Source organism: Barbus barbus (genome assembly GCF_936440315.1).
Source record: "Barbus barbus genome assembly, chromosome: 2".
NCBI lineage: Eukaryota > Metazoa > Chordata > Actinopteri > Cypriniformes > Cyprinidae > Barbus > Barbus barbus.
The window spans coordinates 2,065,471-2,087,500 of NC_136730.1; the positions used below are offsets into that span (position 1 = coordinate 2,065,471).

At 36.4% G+C, this 22,030-nt stretch overlaps 1 protein-coding gene across 1 annotated transcript in view; it reads right to left on the reverse strand.

Annotated features, from left to right (window-relative positions):
- Positions 1-3,296: 3,296 nt before the first annotated feature.
- slc12a6 (solute carrier family 12 member 6) overlaps positions 3,297-22,030 on the reverse strand; it is a 30,632-nt gene continuing 11,898 nt past the window's right edge. Inside the window, exons 9-25 of the mRNA XM_079444821.1 lie at positions 21,620-21,912; positions 20,960-21,121; positions 19,985-20,083; positions 18,002-18,059; positions 17,741-17,915; positions 16,184-16,302; positions 15,425-15,523; positions 15,183-15,302; positions 14,926-15,030; positions 13,116-13,284; positions 12,009-12,204; positions 11,713-11,882; positions 11,510-11,641; positions 10,220-10,327; positions 7,452-7,675; positions 5,670-5,803; positions 3,297-5,407 (exon numbers count right to left, since the gene is read on the reverse strand). Of these exons, the coding sequence (XP_079300947.1) occupies positions 5,316-5,407; positions 5,670-5,803; positions 7,452-7,675; positions 10,220-10,327; positions 11,510-11,641; positions 11,713-11,882; positions 12,009-12,204; positions 13,116-13,284; positions 14,926-15,030; positions 15,183-15,302; positions 15,425-15,523; positions 16,184-16,302; positions 17,741-17,915; positions 18,002-18,059; positions 19,985-20,083; positions 20,960-21,121; positions 21,620-21,912 (2,455 nt within the window). The 3' untranslated portion in view covers positions 3,297-5,315. The remainder of the gene's footprint in view (positions 5,408-5,669; positions 5,804-7,451; positions 7,676-10,219; positions 10,328-11,509; positions 11,642-11,712; positions 11,883-12,008; positions 12,205-13,115; positions 13,285-14,925; positions 15,031-15,182; positions 15,303-15,424; positions 15,524-16,183; positions 16,303-17,740; positions 17,916-18,001; positions 18,060-19,984; positions 20,084-20,959; positions 21,122-21,619; positions 21,913-22,030) is intronic.

A 22,030-nucleotide genomic window follows, 5' to 3' on the forward strand; every position in this document is an offset into this window, starting at 1 on the left:
TATATAGATTTATATTCTTATATTTCATTTTATATATAAATATATTTAATATGTAAACATATTTTCTTAAATGTGTACATGCATTGTTTGCATTTATATATATACATATACGTAATAAATATTACACAGTAGACATTTATTATGTAACCAATTTTTTTTTATTGTGGACGCAATGAATTGCGATTCGTTTGACAGCACTAATATATATATAAACAATAAAAACATGTATATCTATAAACAATTAAAACTTAAAAAATAATAAAAACTATACAGACATATAGATATTGTACCTCAAAGCAATGATGTTACTGACTACCTTGTATTGCTCATGCTGTGTATTACTGATATTAACTACATCATATTACTCCAATTTTACAGTCTCTGCACTGGCTACCTATTCAGTTCTGTATCAGTTACTAAATATTATTACTTGCCTATAAGGCCCTAAATGGTTTAGCTCCTGCATACCTAACTCATCTTCTACCACGCTATAATCCAACCCGCTCCCTAAGGTCACAAAACTCTGGACTTTTGGTAGTACCTAGGATAGCAAAGTCCACTAAAGGAGGTAGAGCTTTTTCACATTTGGCTCCCAAACTCTGGAATAGCCTTCCGGATAACGTTCGGGGTTCAGACACACTCTCTCTGTTTAAATCTAGATTAAAGACACATCTCTTTAGCCAAGCATTCACATAATGCATCTTATAATCTTGTACTGCAGTTATATCAGACGTACATTATTATTATTCTTTATTAATAATAGAAGTGAACAGGTTGATTGTCTTCATGTCTGCTGGGTATTTCTGCTCCCATCTGAATGTGTGATTAGAAACACTATGTTGTTTTCCCAGCGCTGGTTTCTCCCACCATCAGTATGACTTTGTTCTGCTTGTTTCGGTCTCTTCTTCCATGCGTCCATCATCTGAGCTTTCTCTCAGTCCCAGCGATATCTGATCTTTCTGTGGTAAAGCGCTGGAGGACCTGGACTCATGAGGGTGGCATCTACAAAAGAGACATTTAGAATCAACATTATATGATCTCAGTCAGATATGTATTAATCAGTGTATTACAGTGTGCAACTAAGAGCTGTTACATTAATCTTTTAAAGGTGCCATAGAATGGAGAACTGTCTTTATCTTGGCATAGTTGAATAATAAGAGTTCTGTACATGGAAATGACATTCAGTGAGCCTCAAACAATCCTTCTTATGTAAATCTCGTGAATAAAAAAGACCACTGAAAACAGGCGAATCAGAACAGTTGCGTTGGCAGATCGTGGAAATAAAAGTCATGTTCCAGGCTGTGCAGGGATGGGTTGGTGTCTGTATTCAGATAGGCACAGAAAGCAAATAATGCGCTCTAATGAAATAACACGAGCTACTAAAACAGAGTACTAAAACACTACCCCATACACAGAGTAGGAGAGATGAGGATGATGGCGAATGATTTCCAGATCCTCCACACTCTTCCAGAAGATAACTATTCAAATAGCCAGTTCATATGGTTTACAGAGGACCTACCTGTAAACACACTATAATTTCATAACATATCCATACCTGTTTCCCACACAATCATTATTTCTGAATATTCACATATGACATGTACGTAATGTACAATTGCCACTTATTTAAACGGTAAGAAAAACATCCCAAATTATTCAGGATTAATACATCAAGTCTATCTTAATTTGAGATATACTGAAATATAAGAACAACCAATTTCAAACAATATATCAAAATATTTTTGCATACAGATCTCTTTCCAAAAACAATATTTATTGGTTGGCGGGGCTTAATGGAAAATTAAACATTTTTGTTGGTGAAATCCATAAGTATAATTAAAGGAAAAACAACACAAAGACATTAAAATATAACATTTCTGCCATTTCATGACATTATGACACTAACCTGCGTAAATCTACAATCCGGTCATATCCCAAGATGCCCTTCTCTCTCATGTTAAACATTGTCTCTGTAAGACACAATAAAACACACATTACTGAAGATATGAGTAGCTCATTAGACTGTTATTGCACATATGCAGTGCTAGTGATACGATCAAAGCTCTGATAGTTTGTACTGAAGCGCTGTGAGTTTCGAGTCTTGTTGAGAAGAAGTGCTGTTTTACTTTTGTACTGTTTCTTGATCTAGTAAACATCTAGAAATAATAATAATGAATATAGCTGGGTTCAAGGTGTTTAAACACAAAGAAAAAGGCATTTTTGGCAAATCCAGGCGATTTCCCATAGAAATATGATTTTTTTAAAACTTTTATATTTCCAGCTGTGATCCAATCTCCCTGAAACTTTGCATGCTTGTCTAGAATCACCTGTCTCATGTGCTCAGCGGGTTTCATTGATGCTTTATAGGCTTTGGGGTATATTTGGACAGGCCCCTTTTCTAAAGGACCCCGTTATAGCTTGCCAAAGGGTACATTTCACCATGTTTTTGATTAACCTAGAGAGTCCAGAGAATTGCACTGCGGTGGATTTTTCCAGACTGAGTGAAAATCCTAGGACTAGTTCGCAAACATAGGTTTTTCACATCTTCTCAATCATTTAAAAACAGTTTGATTGACTGCAGTGGTTCTAGAGGCAAGGTTGTTTGGAACGAGGAGGTCTATCATACGATAAGAATATTGTGTGTATGTGTGGAAAACCGTGCAATGTACAGTTGTTTACCCCCTCAAACAATGCGATACTGCCCCCCCCAGTGGTCGATTTCTTTCAGATGTCTCACAGACCTTTGGGGCTGTAAGTCAAACAGGTCCACCAAGTTTCAATCCAATTGGCCTCCATTATAGCTGTCTAATAAGTGCTCAAAATTCATCGGCCATGTGTTTTTAGAGACACGCAAATGTCCTCATAGACTATTCTGGAGCTTTGGAGCAAGACCGTGCACAGCGAGTTTCATGATAGGTTTGCCTAGTTACAGCCATGTTTATGCTTTTTGCCCTCTTATAGCGCCACCAAGTGGCCAATCACCATGATTTTTTTCCTGTGACCTCATATCGAGTTCTTACATAAGTGTGCCAAGTTTGGCGAAGATATCTCATTCCGTTCTGGAGTTATAGGTATTTTACTAAAAGTGCCTGTCCCCTTCGAACGTTTTGGCGTCGAAAGTTTTTTTTTTTTTGATAATTATTGATATTCACTCTCCAGACGACCTGGTTTAGTTCTGATTGGACGAAAAACCTAGGACTAGTTCGCAAAAGTGCCATGCCATACAAGCACTGAGGAGACGGAGTGGTCTTTGTATCCAGGCAGATTTAAAGAACGAAGGCATCTGAAACAGAAAAAACTTGACAAAAGAACTTTTAATGGAAAAAAAATGCATGAAAGATTTCACATATAAAATGAAAATATGTAAAATAAAATAATTATAATATGTATAATAGTGTGTGTGAGTACTAAAACTGAAATAAAAACTATACAAACATTTAAAAAATAAAAATGACTCAAAATGACTAAAACTTTCAAATTATGATGAAAACAGAAAATATAAAAATATAATAAAATTTCAAAATATGCATAAAAACTATAATAGCATCTTGATACTAAAATAACACTAATGTGACGGCATTTTACTAATTTATATGATTTAAGAACATTTTTGGAATTATAATGAATCCCCAGAAAAACACAAGGTTTGCGTGTTTAAAATAAATGTATTACTGTCATTTTATTATTTCAGGTGATAAAAATAGCAGATAACACTTGAGATTTCAAAAATGACAAGAAAACTAATTCACAATCCCTGCACATAAAGATGCAACTGATGATAAAAAAAAAACAAATCTACAAAAACAATCATAAATGTCTTCTGAACTCTGTTAAGAGCTGAGTGAAGACTAAAGCGGAGCGAACATTTCCATCCGATTCACTGATTCACGCAGAGACAGTGTGCTGCACAAACACACACACACACACAGCGCAAGCATCAGGCTTTACCAGCATTCACTCCTGCTGCTCCATACAGAGAAATAAACCAGTCACACAGCTCAGGTCATCAGAAACCAGTCTGTGATCTGTACATGTGTTTGAGTCTGAATCAGATCAATCAACCTCTGCTGATAAAACAGAAGATTCTTCTAAAGAAAGACGAGTGCATGTCTGGAAGCCTGTGTCCAGAACAAACAAAACAAAGCTAACTGTGGCTGTTTTTTTATCTTACAATTCAATGAAAAAAGAACTGCAAAATATAAACGGGCATTTCTCAATAAAAACTCAGAATTCTCACTTTTTTCTGCAAATCTGAGTTTATCTCAAGTCTTTTTCTCAGATTTTAGATAAAAAGTTGCAATTACCCCAGATTTGTTTTAATGTAAACTAAGTATTCAGAAAATAATAATAATAAAAAAAAGAGTAATAATTGCAACCTTTTCTCAGAACTCTAATATTCCCTTTTTGTTTTAAAACTTTACATCTTGAGAAAAAATAAAAAGGTAATTGCAAATTTTTCTCATAATTCTGAGAGAAAAGCATTGTGAGATATAAACTCAGAAGGGCAACATTTCAATTTCAATTCAAAAACAGAACTGCAAGATGCAAACCCAGAACAGCCCAAAAGTCATAACTCTGCATTTATATTGCAATTCTGCCTAAGGGACTTTTTTTTACGACTTTATAGCTTGCAATTCTGACGTTTTTCCCTCTAAATTCTGAGTTTACATCTTGCAGTGTTGGTTTTTGTCTCTATCATGAAAAAATAATAATAAAAGTTTGCAACTTTTTATCTCAGAATTGTGGATTTTTTCCGTCACAGTTCGTAGTTTAAATCTCTCAATATGGACTTTTCTGCTGAGAATTGTGAGTTTATACAGTATCTCTCATATCTTATAAAATCTCAATTCTGAAAAAGAACTGCAAAATATAAACACAGTTTACATCTGGCATTTCTGACTTTTCTCTCAGAATTGCGCATCTGCGTCAGAGTTGTGAGGAAAAAGTTCCTCTTAAACCGTGCTTCCAGCTGATTCTCTGATCTGTGGAGGACACAGGAGGGAGAGCGACTGCTGATAAGATGATCATTTCTGGCTGAAATATTCTTAAACTTCCTGTTTGAGCTAAAACAGAACGGTTCTTTCTTCAGTGCACAAACAAACACACACACACACACACACACACACACACACTCGCGTCTGAAAGACACACACTAGGTCCAGTATGAATGGCTGTAGCCCTGAGTCAGTCTGAGGAACACACTCTGGTCCCGCGTGCCGCTCCGTCTCACACACACACACTCGATCGAACACTGCTGTTGGCTGGACGGGATGCTCAGAGACGCTGGCGGATGGATGAAGATCAGAAATGCTCCATCAGGAGTAGATGGTGATGACCTCACTTCCTCCTCCCCGCACCAGGAGGACCCGCTCCAGACCCTCGGTCAGCACCTCCAGAAACTCCATATCTGAGAGATCCGTCAAGGAACTCATTATTCCAGATTACTCCAGACCGTATTTATATGCACCAAGAGTGTCTGAAACAAACACTTGAATTAACACTCAAAAACTGGTTTTGGCAAAAAAAAAAAAAAAAATGCATGAAAAAAAATGCATCATAAATCATCTTAACATGTGAAATGCAACACAAGAAGAATGTTCACTAAGTTGCTTCATTTTAAATAAAATGTGCATTTATTATAAATATGTGCCGCATTAGTCCGAGGATACAGTTCTCATCTCCCTCCGGGTTCTTGGGCGGCCCGGGCATGTTGAGGAGGACCAGCCGGGCATCATGGGATTTATTGACGATCACCTCATTGAGTTTGACAGCGGTGTGCATCCGCCGCACGTTGGAATGATCTCTGTGACAGACACACGACAGACATGAGTAACAAACTAATAATAACATCATTTATTCAGCAATTCTTCTCTGGAGCTGGGAACATTGCAGTAGAGTCGCTGTCCACAGAGGGTCAGAGAGCTCTCAGATTCCATCAGAAATATCTTTTAATTTGTGTTATGAAGATGAACGAAGAAGGTATTACAGGTTTGGAACGACATGAGAGTGAGTAATCTTTTATCTGTGATAAATTTCAGTCTGGCTTTTGTAAAAACCATTAAACTGAGCCTGCCCTCCTCAGGGTCTCCAATGAGATTTTGATGGCTGCGGATGCAGGTGAATGTTCCATGCTGGTCTTGTTAGATCTCAGCGCAGCGTTTGACACTGTTGGTCACTGCACTTTGATTAATAGGCTGTATTCTCTAGTTGGCACTTCTGGGTCAGCTTTGAGTTTTTCTGTGTCCTCAGGATCTTATATATCAGACTCTGCTCCTTTGTCCTGTGGTGTGCCACAAGGTTCTGTGCTTGGCCCTCTGCTGTTTAATCTGTACATCCTTGCTCTGGGCAAGATTATTAGTTTTTAAAATAATATCTTATCATTGTTATGGCGATGACATCCAATTGTATATTTCTTTTAGTCCTGATAGACTAGACAAATTGTCCCTTTTGCAAAATTGTTTAGTCTCCATTAACAAATTGATGACAGAATTTGTTTGCTACTTAATACGGATAAAACTGAGGTGATGATTATTGCCCCTGACAACATTACCCCTAAGATTAGGCAGGTCATTGGGGGTCTATCATCCTCTGACTGCAGTGACAAGAAATTTGGGTGTGATTTTTGACAGATCTTTGTTTTAACAGTCATGTCAAGTCTGTAGTTCACTCATGTTTTTTCCATCTCAGGAACATTGCTAAGAGTAGACCTATGATTTCAAAAAAAGTGATGCTCGTTATAAACGTAATTTATCTCTTTACAATTGGACTGTTGCAATGTTCTGTAAACATTTTTTATCTCCGAGCGTGTGGCGATGTTATGAGTGAACATTGTGTGTGTGTGAGTGAGTGTGAGTGTGTGTGTGTTAGTGAGTGTGAGTGTGTGTGAGTGAGTGTGTGTTAGTGAGTGAGTGTGTGTGTGTGTGTGTGTGAGTGAGTGAGTGAGTGTGTGTGAGTGAGTGTGTGTTAGTGAGTGAGTGTGTGTGTGTGTGTGTGTGAGTGAGTGAGTGAGTGTGTGTTAGTGAGTGAGTGTGTGTGTGTGTGAGTGTGTGTATGAGTGTGTGTATGTGTGAGTGTGTGTGTGTGTGTTAGTGTGTGTGAGTGAGTGAGCGTGTGTGTGAGTGAGTGTGAGTGAGTGAGTGAGTGTGTGTGTGTGTGTGTGTGAGTGAGTGAGTGAGTGTGTGTGAGTGAGTGTGTGTTAGTGAGTGAGTGTGTGTGTGTGTGTGTGTGAGTGAGTGAGTGAGTGTGTGTTAGTGAGTGAGTGTGTGTGTGTGTGAGTGTGTGTATGAGTGTGTGTATGTGTGAGTGTGTGTGTGTGTTAGTGTGTGTGAGTGAGTGAGCGTGTGAGTGAGTGAGTGTGAGTGTGTGTATGAGTGTGTGTATATGTGTGAGTGTGTGTGTGTGTTAGTGTGAGTGAGTGAGAGTGTGTGAGTGTGTATGTGTGTGAGACTCACGGCCGGATGTTGAGCATGTCTCTGAACCCCTCTGGAGTGCTGCAGCAGGAGGCTGTGTGTGTGTGTGTGTTGCTGCGCAGCTGCAGGGTCTTGTCTTTGGTCCAGGTCATGTGGACTCTCCGGTACTCTGCGCTGCGGTCTCCTGCGCCGTCGGTGTCCTCGTCCTCGTCCGAGCCGATGCTGGTCAGACGCAGCATCGAGTTCCTGTCTTTGACCAGCTGCGCCTGCGGACGCACCGCACAAACACCGTCAGACTGCACAGCCTCAGCCAATCAGAGCTATGTGAAGGGATTCTGGGCCAATGGGATTCAGCTGAGGGTGGGGCTTTCCCGTTACAAACAAAGCAGCTCATTACTGCAGAGATTCATCTGCTCGTTCATCTGAGACTGCAAAAAAAACTGTTTTGTTGAAGTCCAAAATGTCTAATGAATCTAGTCGGGCATAAATTGACACTAAATGTTCATGTTCCCTAATATTCCCTAAAATACACATTTTTATTGCAATAACAAAATTTTTTTTTTAATATACCTTTCTTATTTAATTTTTATTTTATAATCAAAAAGTTGATCAATTAAAATGTCATAACTGGATATTTTGGTATTACAGTATTTATTTATATTTTGAATAAACTTATTTTTATACTTTTCAGTTTTACATGCCTTTGTCAGTTGTCTTCATTTATAACATCTCTTTTTAAAATCTATTTTAGTTCAGTTTTTTTTAACATTTAGTATACTTTATTTTATTTTTTAATCAAAATGTTGATTGTTTAATTAAGATGTCATAACTGGACATTCTGTATATATTGTAGTATATATTAATAGACTGAATCTGAGTCTGGTTTGAGGAAACATGACAGAATCTTCTTTTAAGAGTCTCAAATGACATTATTATCTGTTGATTCTGGGATCTCTGTATTACTTCTGCTGCGGCCTTTGATACGGTCGATCATGATGTTCTTATTTCTCATCTCGAACACTGTGCAGGGATTAAAGGTCATGCATTGAATTGCTTCAAATCCTATTTGAACAACAGAACTTGTTTTGTACATGTAAATGGATGTCTCCAAAGCACGTGTGAACTGCAGGGTCCCCCAAGGATCTATTTTTGCCCCCATTTTGTTTTGTTAATATATGCTCACTCTGGGCTCAATTTTTTGAAAACACAGAGTATTATTTCATTTTTAAGCAGACAAAACTCAAATATATGTGCATATGTGCCCATCAAGCATAATGACGATGCAGTTAAGGCACGGATGTCCAAAAACGTCTTAAACATAAATGAGTGTAAGACTAAGGCAATTGTGTTTGGACTATTAGCTGTCTCTGGCAGCTTAGCTGCTTATGTAAAGCCATCTGTTAAAAACTTAGGTGTTGTCTCTGACTCTGCCCTGCTATTTGATAAGCAGGTAAATGCAGTAATCCTGTTTTTTCCATCTGAGACTACTAGCCAAAGTTAAACACTTTCTACCCCACGCTGAGTTCGAGAGAGTAATAAATGCATTTATATTCTCTTGTAGACTACTGCAATTCAATCTATATAGGTATTGGTCAATCCTATATGAAACCTCCTGCAAATAAAAGCAGCTTCTAAACGTCTTACTGGCACAAGTAAATATGAGCACATTACAAATTGTGCAACAGCTGTCTACCTTTACCTATTAGGATAATCTGTACAGAATCTTGTGAAAAGATTAGTTAAAACCCACCATCTAGAGGAGACTTATTACGCGTGTCATCCTGAGCTTGCTTTTCTTCTGTATGTACTATGCCTCTGTGTGTTGCTTTATTGTTTTGATTGGTGTTTTTATTTTGGTTTTACAATTTTTGTACAGCACAATGGTCAACGACTGTTGTTTTATTGTGCTATATAAATAAACTAACCTAATATTCTGAACTAACTTTTTAAAATATATTTTCAGTTTTAATTTTAGTAATTATATGTGCTTGTCATTTGTCTTGGTTTATAATCTCTTTTTAATAATTATTTAATTTTAGTTTTACTTTTAGGAATTTTAGTACTTCAACTTAATTTAAATACTTTTTATTAAAATATAGTACAGTTTTTACATGTAATTCATTAATATATCAATATATTTAGCTATAGTTTTAGTAATTAAAAAAAATATCTCTAATTTTTATGACTTTGATTTCAGTTTTTATATATTGTATATTTTATAATATAATTTTATATTTGAGTTTTTATACAACAACTTAGTTTTAATCATTTTAATACTTCAACTCAAATTAAAAGACAATAAGAAATGATGCTTTGGCGACTAGCAGAAATAAAATACTTTTATATTTTATTTCAGTTAATGTTTCATTTCAATTATCAAAGCGTTTTTTTAATAGTTAAGTTAGCTATAATAACCCTGCACAACCAATAACCTAATAACACAACCTCTCTTAAGCTTGCATCTACATATTTATTATTCCGCTGCCGCTAACGTCTCTTTGTCTTGTTTGTAGTTTGTGAGGAGTTTGAGGGTGTTGTTGTGGTGTAAGGGATGGCAACTACAAGCAGACAAAATACTCACTAAACACAAACACAAACTCTCTAAAACACAGAAAGCCAGAGCCGGTCGTTCCAGCGCTATGACTGCCTATGTCTGAAGTGCACTAGATTTGAGACGGAGCCGGAGTGAAGTGTGCACTTACGTCATCGAAACTCCAGCGCACCCGCTTGAGAGAGAGAGGAAAGGAGGCGTGAGCGGATGAAGCGAGAGAGTTCGTCCGGTGGAAACGCTTCTTTCCCCGAACACTCACCTCTTTCTCGCGGTCGGACTTGGAGAGACGCATCTGCCGCAGCATCTGAGACCTCTGCTCCATCATCAGCGTCCGCTCGTAAGTGTACGCGCTGATGTCACTGTTGTGCTGAAACACACACATCACCATCAACACTGATGAAGGAAACTACTGTACAATCAAAACACCAGTCATATAAATATTACATGCATAATGTTTGACTTTTAACTGTAAACAAGCCAAAAATGCACTGGGACTCTTATTTTGACTTTTTTGTTTTAGTCATTTTATCTCATGCTGTTGTGGTTTTTGTTAGTTTATGTTTAGATTTGTTTTTATTCAGCTTCATTTTTTTATTTCAATTCTAGTCCTTTAACTTAAACTTGTTTTTAATCTAATATTTTAATTCAATTTTTATTTCAATTACTGAAAACAATGCAAAATACTTCAAGTTAACGATAAGTGTTATTTTATAAGTGTTGAGTTTTTATTCATTTTCTGCAACACTTTTAATTTGTATATTTTCTGTTTTCATTTTAATTTTAGTTAAAGTTTTAGTAATTTTGTTGTGTTTTGATCATTTTTAGTTGTGTGTTTTATGGCAGTTTTCATTTGAATTGTAGTTTCAGTAATTTTATGTGCTTTTGTCATTTTTATTTCTATTTAACTTTCTTTTTTTAAGCTTTAGTTATATCCTTTAACGTATTTCAGTTCATTGCCAAAATAACATTTCTAATTTTCATAATTGTTTTAAGTTTAAGTTCTTATCTAAGTATTTATCATTAATTTTTACATCAGCTTTATGATAACCAGTGTTATTTTAATATCACTGAGGTACTATTATAGCTTTCATGAAAACACTGAATAAGTTATATATTTATATCGTTTTCATGTTAATTTTGGTGAAAGTTTTTGGAATTTTGTTGCATGTTTTTGTCACTTTTAGTATATTTTTATTTTAAATAAATGCCTACTTAGCTTTTACTAATTATCTCAGTTTTAGTTATTTTAGTACATCAAGTTAAACTAAATTAAATGAGAAATGTATATATATAAATTTTTTTTTTTTTTATACCTTTATTCTATAAATGTAATATTTTTTTATGACCCTAGATGCAATTAAATGCAGATCAATTTAGAGCCTGAGGTTGTGCGGGGATCCTGCAGGTATTTATAGGTGGAGGACAGGCTAATCTGTGAGCGTTAGCAGGATGATATTAGCAGGCGTGTGGATGATCGGGATCAGATGATGGATCAGAACAGGATTTGAGTGTCATGTGAAGGACAGTGGCAGTGCAGAGAGAGCTTTACCATCTCCACCACCTCCACGTCTGCATCGATGCGCAGGTGATACAGGAACGTGGCCAGGTCCTTCTTCATCTGGATGGAGTTGTCTTCCATCTGCGCCACGGTGAAGATCCGCATGGCACACTTCCGCCACACCTGAGACAGCACACAGCGTTAGCGCTAGCGTTAGCGCAGCGGTATAGGGGCGTGGTGGGGTGTGAACGCACCTTGTGCTGCCGCAGCAGGAAGGGCAGCAGCATCAGCATCCCGCCGTCGTGAACGATCCACCACACGTCGATGAAGCCATCTGCACACGGCTCACTATTGCTGGGGAACAGAGAGATGTTCTTGGGCACCAGCAGAGCCAGATGAGCTGTGGTGGTGACGCGAACCGTGTCTGAACAACACAGAGAACCCAGTCAGAGCTGAGAAAACACCAGTGTCTGATAAATCACATGCATGCGACCTGCCTCGTTTACACTTCAGTCTGATCCTCAAGGAATCTCTGTCTGGTCTGACTCACTTATGAAGGTCTTCCAGCTCTGCGGGTCTTCGCTCTGTCTCCAGGCGTGTGGCCAGCCCATGACCACGGTGTTGTGCCTCATGCCGCCCAGGCCGCTGGACTGGATCATGTGACTGATGCCCTCGCGCGGTTTCTGCGCTACGATGCAGTGTACGAAGCCCTTGACACGCTCCTTCTCCATCAGGTGCCTGAGCGTCTGAGACACAGAGACAGATAACCCCCCAGTAACCAAAACTAGCCAGCACAACCCCCCAGTATTTACACCATGGCCAACGGAATCCAAGAATCAGGCTATTAATCAGTTATTTCAATCTTGCGCCTTTGGTGCTTTTATAAGCACTAACTTCATTAACGAACCAAACTTATCAGCACAATATGGCTGTTTATTAAAAGTGTGGTAAGATTTGCACGAGGTATTCCTATCACGAAGCTGAGGCTAAGAGGTGCGATCTGTTTGAATTCTATTGAGAAACTGCCACTTTAAAATGCTATGGGGAAAATCACACATTATACAAAAAGGCACATAAACTAAAAAGACTGATTAAAAGAGACGAAAACAATCTTGCACCAGCACTAACTTATAATTAGTGCTGTCAAATGATTAATTGCGATATAAAAGTTTTTTTTTATACAGTATATGTGTGTGCACTGTGTATATGTATTATATATATATATATATAAATACACACACATATGCATGTATATTAGGGCTGGGCAAAAAAAAATTGATTTATAAAGTCACAAATCGATTTATCGACCTGTATTTATTTCTGCAAACATTTAACACAAGATCTAATTAATGTGAGTTCTAATGATGAGTGATGGAAAACCAAGAGATGGCATAGATTCAATCATTAAGAGCCTGATTAACTGTTAAGGAGTAAGACATAAACAATATCAATATATGAACATGTAAAGTGCCTAAATAATATAAAATACATCTTATGTAAATAAAGTAATTGTTAAATAAGCAATTATTTTATTGCAGATATGTTATCAACCAACTTTTCATGTGTTACCATTTTACAAAAACAAACAAATAAATAAAGCTTATGAGTGAGCATGACCAGTACTCCACTAAAACAACACTAGTCCGTGGATAGAGACCTGCTCGGCTGCCAGAGCCTCGCCGTACGTCTGTAGGAAGTTCCCCGGGATGACGGTTCCCACGATGGTCAAACCCTTCCCTGCTTTCAGCTGAGAGGCGAAGGTCAGCAGACGAGGGGATTTGACGTGAGCGTCTTCATCCAGCTTCAGCAGAACCAGCAGCTGAGGCCTGGACACGCACAGAAAAACGGGTTAAAAGCCATTAAAACCCTTTAAACGATCACTAATGAGCTCTAAACAGAACAACACTTGCTCTGATTTCATTTCAATTATTATTTATGAATACTTATTACCAAAAAAGAATAACAACACAATACACAAATAATACGTGAAAAATTAATTATTGATATTTTATTATTTTGTTATTTTACTTTAAATATTAATATTTTATACCTATTGTATTGCTTATTATTTTATTTTACTGTTGAATTATTATTCATTATTATATCACTTTTCAGAACTGAAAAAAAATATATATTTTGTGTGAAAACAAACCAAATATTTGTGCTCATTATATGTGACCTTGGAGCACAAAACCAGTCATAAGGGTCAATTCTGTGAAACTGAGATGTTTACATGAATAAATAATCTTTCCATTGATGTATGGTTTGTTATGATAGGACAATAATTGGCTGAGATACAACTATTTGAAAATCTGGAATCTGAGGGAGCAAAAAAATCTAAATATTGAGAAAATCAAATAAAAAAAAATTATGTGGAAATCACAATCATTAAATTGCATAATTCATTTTTTTTTGTTTGTCCTCCAAGTAATGCACACAAATACTTGTTTTAATTACATGCAATTATTTACAAACATGTTTTACTACTGAATCAAGGTCTAGTATTTATTAGAGGTCGACCGATAATGGATTTGACCGATACCGATAACTAGGTTGCCCGATACCGATTAATCAACTGATTAACTGAAAAACAGTACTGAACCATACTTTGAAAATGAATAAAAATATTAATATTATTATATTGATCATTTAAGTTAGTTCATAGTTTATTAAGTAATGTTAACAGAAGAAACTTTCAAATTTAAAAACGTATTGGTAATAGTAAATGTTGAATTAAACCACTCTAACAAGGAACAGCACTTCTACAGCTTTCATTAATGTTACAAAAGGACTCTCATTGTGAAGTGTTACCATTTCATTTCAACAGTCATGATTAGCCAAGGCCGTCTTTAAATATCTACACAAAAGCCATTGAAATTACATTTGGATATTGGATATTGTATGTATATTCTCACACTTGCCTGCATGATTATCTCATCAAAATATGACAGTCACACACCGGGCAAAATCGAGAACTCACGGGTTCAATTCAATTCAGGCGGTGGTCTAAAACAGTTTATTTAATCACCAAACGGAAAAAAGTTTACTTCAAGAATGAAAGACAGACATAATACATCATTTTACAGCCTAGGGTGAAGTCATTGTGTACATTAATAATGATTTGAGACTAATATATAATGTAATTTAATAGAAACTGTGTGAATGGTGCGCTGTGGCGCAGCAGGATTTTCTCATGCGTCAAAACAAACAGCACTAGGTGTCAGTGATTTCCGCTTCTAGAGGCCGCTCTAACTCTGTATAATAACAGCAAATCTTTCTCAGCCGCTCCAGCAATGGACGCAACACGGAAAAACTAGACAGGGATTGCTTGCAATCAACTATCGGTGCCGATTAATCACCAAAACCGATACATCGGTCGACCTGTAGTATTTTTTATGTTATATTTGTTCACATCTGTATTGTCTTTTGTATATGTATCGTAGACACAGATGAGTGTGTGTGTGCACCTCCAGTTCTTGGTGTGCGGCGGACCTTCCTCCAGCCGGAGCAGAGCGAACCGAGCCGCGCTGAGAGACAGACCTCTGATCCCATCACCCCACTCCTTCTCCGCCCTGCACACACACAGGATTAATACACACACACACGCACACACACACAAGATTAATACACACACACACACACACACACACACACACACACACGATTAATACACACACATGATTAATATACACACACACAGGCCCTGGTTCCCATGGCAACGTACCCATGGTACTCAATGTACTTGTAGATCATGCCTGCGATCACCATGGCGACGATGGCATAGTACCAAGAGGAAATGAACATGAGAGCCAGACAAATCGTCATGCCGAGAAACGACAGCGTCCTGACGAGCACAGGAAATGACATCATCATATGTGTATGTGTGTGCACATGTGTTATAGTGTGTGTGTGTGATAGTGAGTGAGTGTGTGTTATAGTGTGTGTGTGAGTGAGTGTGTGTGTTACCAGTGGTAGTAGGAGAAGCGTGGTCTCCAGTTGGGCGTCCGGAGCAGGGTCTGCAGAGCACAGGCCAGATTCACGAACAGGTAACACATCAGGAAGAACCTGCGGACGATCAGAGCACTTGCGTTAATACAGGACCCTATGAAATACACTTTATTTTTTTCAATTTTTAACATTACAATATTTCTTGATTACATTTTTTTTCCAGACTCTGTTTTAATGGTTAAATTAATTTATTCATCAAAAAGCATGTGTAATTAATTGAAATCCTGAAAAATACCAAATTAAATAGCAATTTAACAAAAATTAAATTTTAAGGCCCTATGAAATGCTTTTTTTTCTCAAATTCAGTTTTATTTTTTTACCAAACTCTGTTGTCTATTAATTCAATGGTTTGATTAAATATTAATATTCAAAAGCATCTTTAATTAATTGATTTTATTTAAATATATATATATTATTTTATTTATTTATTCTTCCTCCAGAAATACTGTCCCTAAATAATTTTTCTGGTAAATATTCCTCCAAAAATAATGTTTTAATAATCATTTAATCATTATTAGTAGTAATACTATCATTACAATAAGTAGTATTTCTGTCACCGTTTCTTAAAGTTAAACCAAAGGTTTATTTTGACTCTCAGACAGTTCTAGAGATGTTCATGTGTTCATACAGTGAGGCATGCTTCAGTATGTGTGTAGTAAAGGAAACCGTGCAACAGCCTCATTGGTTAACATTCATTCTGAGCCTAAACGCTCTCACATGGAGAGGATGGGAGCGACGAGGTCCAGCGAAGCGATGAGGATCCCGAGCTCAGCCAGAACCGCCGTCAGCACCAGAGCCCACGTCGGCTCCCCGTTGGCTTTCCCGTGACCGAACACCTGCAGAAACACGGCAAACACACAGATCTCATGATGCTTGTCCTCTACAGCACACTCCAGCAGGATTGTGCCTCACATGAGCCGACGGTCTTCATCAGCGTTTACACTACAAACGAGCTTCAGCGATCTGATCACACCCAAAACAAACAGACAAACACTCACTGACACGCTTCTCAAAGAAAACAACAAACACAGCAGATATTCAAAACCAAGCAAATCCACTCCGGATTAGATCGGGTTCAGCGGCCTCACAACGCTGCTTTATGATCAACTCTGTTAACAGCACTATAAAGAATTTAATTCAATGTATAATTTAGAAATGACAGTTAAATTTATAACAGAAAATTACACATATGTGACCTTGGAGCACAAAACCAGTCATAAGGGTCAATTTTGTGAAATTGAGATTTATGCATCATCTGAAGCTGAATAAATAATCTTTCCATTGATGTATGGTTTGTTATGATAGGACAATATTTGTCTGAGATACAACTATTTGAAAATCTGGAATCTGAGGGAGCAAAAAAATCTAAATATTGAGAAAATCTCCTTTAAAGTTGTTCAAATGAAGTTCTTAGCAATGCATATTACTAATCAGAAATGAAGTTTAGATATATTTACAGCCACTCAAAAGTTTGGGATCAGTAAGATTTTTAATGTCTTTAAGGGAGTCTCTTCTGCTCATCAAGGCTGTATTTATTCGATCAAAAATACAGAAAAAACTGTAATATTGTGAAATCTTTTTGCAATTTCTAATATTGGTTTCCTATTTTAATATACTTTAAAATATAATTTATTTCTGTGATGCGCAGCTGTATTTTCAGCATCATTACTCCAGTCTTCAGTGTCACATGATCTTCAGAAATCATAATAATATACTGATTTATTATCAATGTTAGAAACCGTTGTGCTGCTTCATATTGCTTTTTGGAAACCTGTGATACAGTTTCTAACATTGATAATAAATCAGTATATTATTATGATTTCTGAAGATCATGTGACACTGAAGACTGGAGAAATGATGCTGAAAATACATCTGCAGATCACAGAAATAAATTACAGTTTAAAGTATATTAAAATATATATTAAATATAAATTAATTGTAATTAAATGTATACTGTAAAAGTAATTAAGAACATAACATTAATATTAAAAATAATTATAATAATATAATTAATATATTATATCATTAATACATATATTTTACAAAACATATTATTGAATTATAATGAAATGTATAAAATAAATAATACATAATATATACATACATATAAAATGAGTTTATAATAAATAATAATGATGATTAATTGACTATATAAAATGTATTAAATATATAACAATTTTATAATTAATAAATTGTATTTAATTAATTATAATTAAATAATCTAAAATTAAATATGTACTATCAGTGTACTATAGTGTATAATTAAGGTCTGACCCTCAGGAAGGGGATGATGTTGTCTTTAGCGATGGCCTGCAGCAGGCGAGGAGCTCCGGTCAGTGATTGGAGGCCGGCGCCACACGTGGAGAAAAACGAGCCAATCACGATCACCCAGGGGGAGGGCCATGAGAGCGTCCCGACAACCAGGTACCCCCTCACCGAGTCTCCAAACCTGAAACACAGACAGACGAGGAGAACGCCAGATAGTCTGCATGCACTCGTTTCCAGAGGAGAAGCAGAAGAAGAGAAGAGACTAACTTGTCTCGGAGAACAACGCCCTCCACACAGGATCCAAACAGCACCACACAGCTCAGATCTGAGCCTCGCGTTCAGGAAACATCCGCAGCGTGTATCACAGAAAATCAGTTGGAGACATCACCTCAACTCCACAACTATGCTACAAATCTACATTTAATCCTTTAGCAGGTGCTTTTATCCAAAGAATAGCTATGACAAGTCTCAGTTAGCTTAATACTGTACACATAGCAAGGTTATTATTATTATTATTATATAAGAACTAGAAAAAGAATAGAGCAAGCTAATGTTAGAGGCCTATAATATAATAAATAAAAAGAAAACAAACAGATAGATTAGAGAAGCTAGCGTTAGTTTTTCAGTTAGTAAATAAACAGAGTGCAAGGCTAAAAGGGGCAAGAGTTTGTTTTTTGTAAAGAATAGAACTACTGAGAACTAATTTTGAGCTACAGACAAAAAAAAGTAAAAAAAGGTTTTCACAAAAATGAGTTAATTAAGCCTTCGTCTAGCAATCCCAATGCTCCAAATAGTAATTACAGACCTAAAATGATCTTTATTTGGAAGGAGTAGCCTGTCTTGTTCTCTGCTCTCTGATTAATGAAGCGCTTCTGCCAGCGCACGATCCCGATAAACACACACGTACAGGCCTACAGTCATACTCAGTTCTGTGTTCAGTGAACGTTTGGGGAAAACATCTGATGTGTAGCATTATATTAGATCCGTGCCTACTCTTAATATATAGCCAGTCTGTCTCATTAATCTTAATCTAACAATAAAAGGAAAGATCGCTGCTCTTGATGTAGTTTGTAGTTTTAATAATCAATTTGTTTGTAAAAGTGATTTTTACATTTGATTATTTGTTAGTTTTTTTACTTGAAGGCTTGTTGCTTTGTTTAGGTGTAAAATGAAATGAAAAAAGTAATGCATTTGTTTCTGTCTTATATTGGTTCTACTATCTTTAGAAATGTTATTTTATAATAAAAAAGATCAAATGAAAAAATAGCTTTATTGTGATTATTAATATTTGCTGACTTCATCGACTGTAGCTCAGGCATTTTTCGTCCGATTCCAACAAATCATATATCATTTTGAAGGTATTTTAATAGAGAATGTGAAAATATTATATTATTTTTGAAAATGTGCTCATTGTGACTCATTTTGCCAGAACAGGTCACATACATGAATCTTCAGTTGCCTCAGGATCTGATTATGATTATGATGCATCACAATGCATCTTTTCCTCCAATTATTTAATTACCATAGTTAATGAATCATCAAAATAAAGCTCTTTTTGTTATTTTACCTTTATTAAAAAACAAAAAACAAAGATGCTAATTAAAAAACAGTAGAGCAAATACAAAATAGGCCTATGAAAACTGGAATTAACAGTTCTTTACTTTGTTCCATTTTACATATGATTTACAGAAGCATTTCAGAATAATACAAAAATGTAATAATCAAATGTAATTCTAATCATTGCATATTCTTTAGTGTATTAATTACAATTGATAAAGCTACAAAAGTCAGTCAAGAGCAGTGAGTAATTCGTTGTTTGGGGTATATATTAAGATCTAAAGCACTAATCTAATGTTACACATCAGATTTTTTCTGACTGTTTATGATCACTTCCTTAGTCGCTAACTAACTACTGCTAGCTCAACTATGTTAAGATGGAAATGTAGTTAATTATTAGACTAATAGCCTACTGTATCTTACTACTGATAGATATTCATTAGAAGGGGGTGACCCAATACTTTTGGCAATATAGTGTATATATATATATATATAAACTCCTACCCCTAATTGTATTGTGATTTGTTTAGTCACATATTTGAATTGATTTTCAACCGGCTCGCGGTTCATCGTTACATCCCTAAATAATAAATACTAATACAAATGATTTTTATTAGTTAAATTGAAGTGATAAAAATGTAAAATAATAATTAATGAATTCATATAAATGTGTGTGTGTTAGTGTAAGGATACAGACGAGCGAGGTGGTGAGGATGGCCAGTATGGTGCCGATGGGAATGGAGCGCTGGGCATCCTTCAGGTCTCCAGAGCGGTTCGATCCCGCCATGATTCCTGACCAACATCAGTCATTCACAACATCAGCATCATCTCACAAACTAACACACATCACAGTTCATTCTGGAAATGAAAGGCCAAGTCCAGCGCATTGTTTTAAAAAATAAACGTACATTTCCAAGTGAACCTCCAATTGACAACATAACCAATTCATGATATTTTTTCCTTTCCTTTAAATTGCTGAAATTGTGCAGAACACATGTAATTTATAAAATATGTATTATAACAAGATTATATAACAATGTTATTTTTTTAAATATATGATTTAGTTAATTAAAATTATTTAAATACATTATTAGAATACATAATATTACTAATGTATAATTAAACAATTTACTAAATATTTAATTTAATTATCATTAAATATATTATAAAATGAAAATAGTAATGTTAAAATAAATACATATTAACTCTTTTTATTGAAACTCTAATAAGTTGATGAATTAATTCATAAGACTAATTACTTTTAATTAAACCTAATGTCTCCTTTAAATAAAACCTAATTAATTTAATAAGTAATTAAACAGTATAAAATGAAATGCATAATATTATTAGCATTATTTAAATACAATTTAATTAAATATTATTACAATATATAATATAAAGCTAAAAATATATAATTTTATGAAAGTAAATTAAATTAACTGATTAATTAAATATATGATTTATAAAAATATAAACTGTGAATTATTATAATGAATAAATATATAATATACGATTAAATACAGCTGATCACAGTTGCATTGCAGGATACATTATCACCAGCAAAATGTGTTCTAGTTGCAGCCGCACATTTTATTTTGTGTTTGTCCAGGAGCTCCAAGCCTCATTAGCATCCAGTGCACCGCACACACACACACTGCGATGGCTCACCGGTCACGGACGGGAAGAAGATCCCGATCAGCAGCGTGAAGGAGGTGGTGATGTCAGCGAAGACGTAAGGGAAGTGATTGGACACGGCGGCTCCGTGGGCGGAGTGATGCGCGCCGCGCTCCAGCACGTCTCCTTTAGCCGAGTACGAGCTCCAGAGGTTCTCTAGACGCAGGAAGAGATATCACGGTCATCAACATGCACCACACTGTTATCGAGAGCACTTCACAATACTGAGAATAATTACTCATTACAAAGGATTCAGCTGTTTGAATGCATTTTAAGAATGCTTTTCCCCTCGACTGATCACATTGCACAGCACCTTGCGTGAAAGTGATGCTCATTGTGAATGTTAATGCATTAAAGGGATAGTTCACTCAAAAATGAAAATGATGTCATTTGGTTAACTAATGAGATCTTGTAGTAAAGTGTTACCTCTACTGGTCTTTATAATTCTTTTGCACTTTAATCGGTGTGAATTTTTTTACTTTATACTTATTGCTTTATCGTATTTAAATGTTCTGTTCTTTTTGTTATGAGAAAATAGTTATTAAACCTGCTATACTGTATTACGACAACACTTTTTTGTAACTCAATTTCAATAAAAGCATTAGCAAGTAATGGCAGCATGACAGCGTGATACAGGCCTAGCGCGCGGTTTACCTGCGATCACGCCGCTGGCGAGCCCCGGGATGCCCTGGATCTGCGTGATGTTGTTGTGCTGGAAGTATTCGTCGCAGGCGGCGCTCAGCTCGGAGCTGTTGCAGAAGTGCCTCCACAGGTCTGTGGTCTTCTCCAGCGCGGCGGCGGTGACCGGAGGAGCGTCTGTGCCGTTGAAGCTCTCGCTAGCGTTAGCGGCGTCCGGCGGCGGCTCGCGCAGCGTCAGCAGTGTCTTCACACAGTGACCGTCCTTCAGCTCGTGCTGAGACAGACTCCGGTTCCCCAGCATACACACTCTGCAGCACAACCATTGGCCAGTCAGCCTGTCAATCACTCTCAGCGCCAACACCAGGCACTGCTGTGGCCACATTAGCATACATCTATATGGTTTTCAAACACACTAAGAGACGTCAT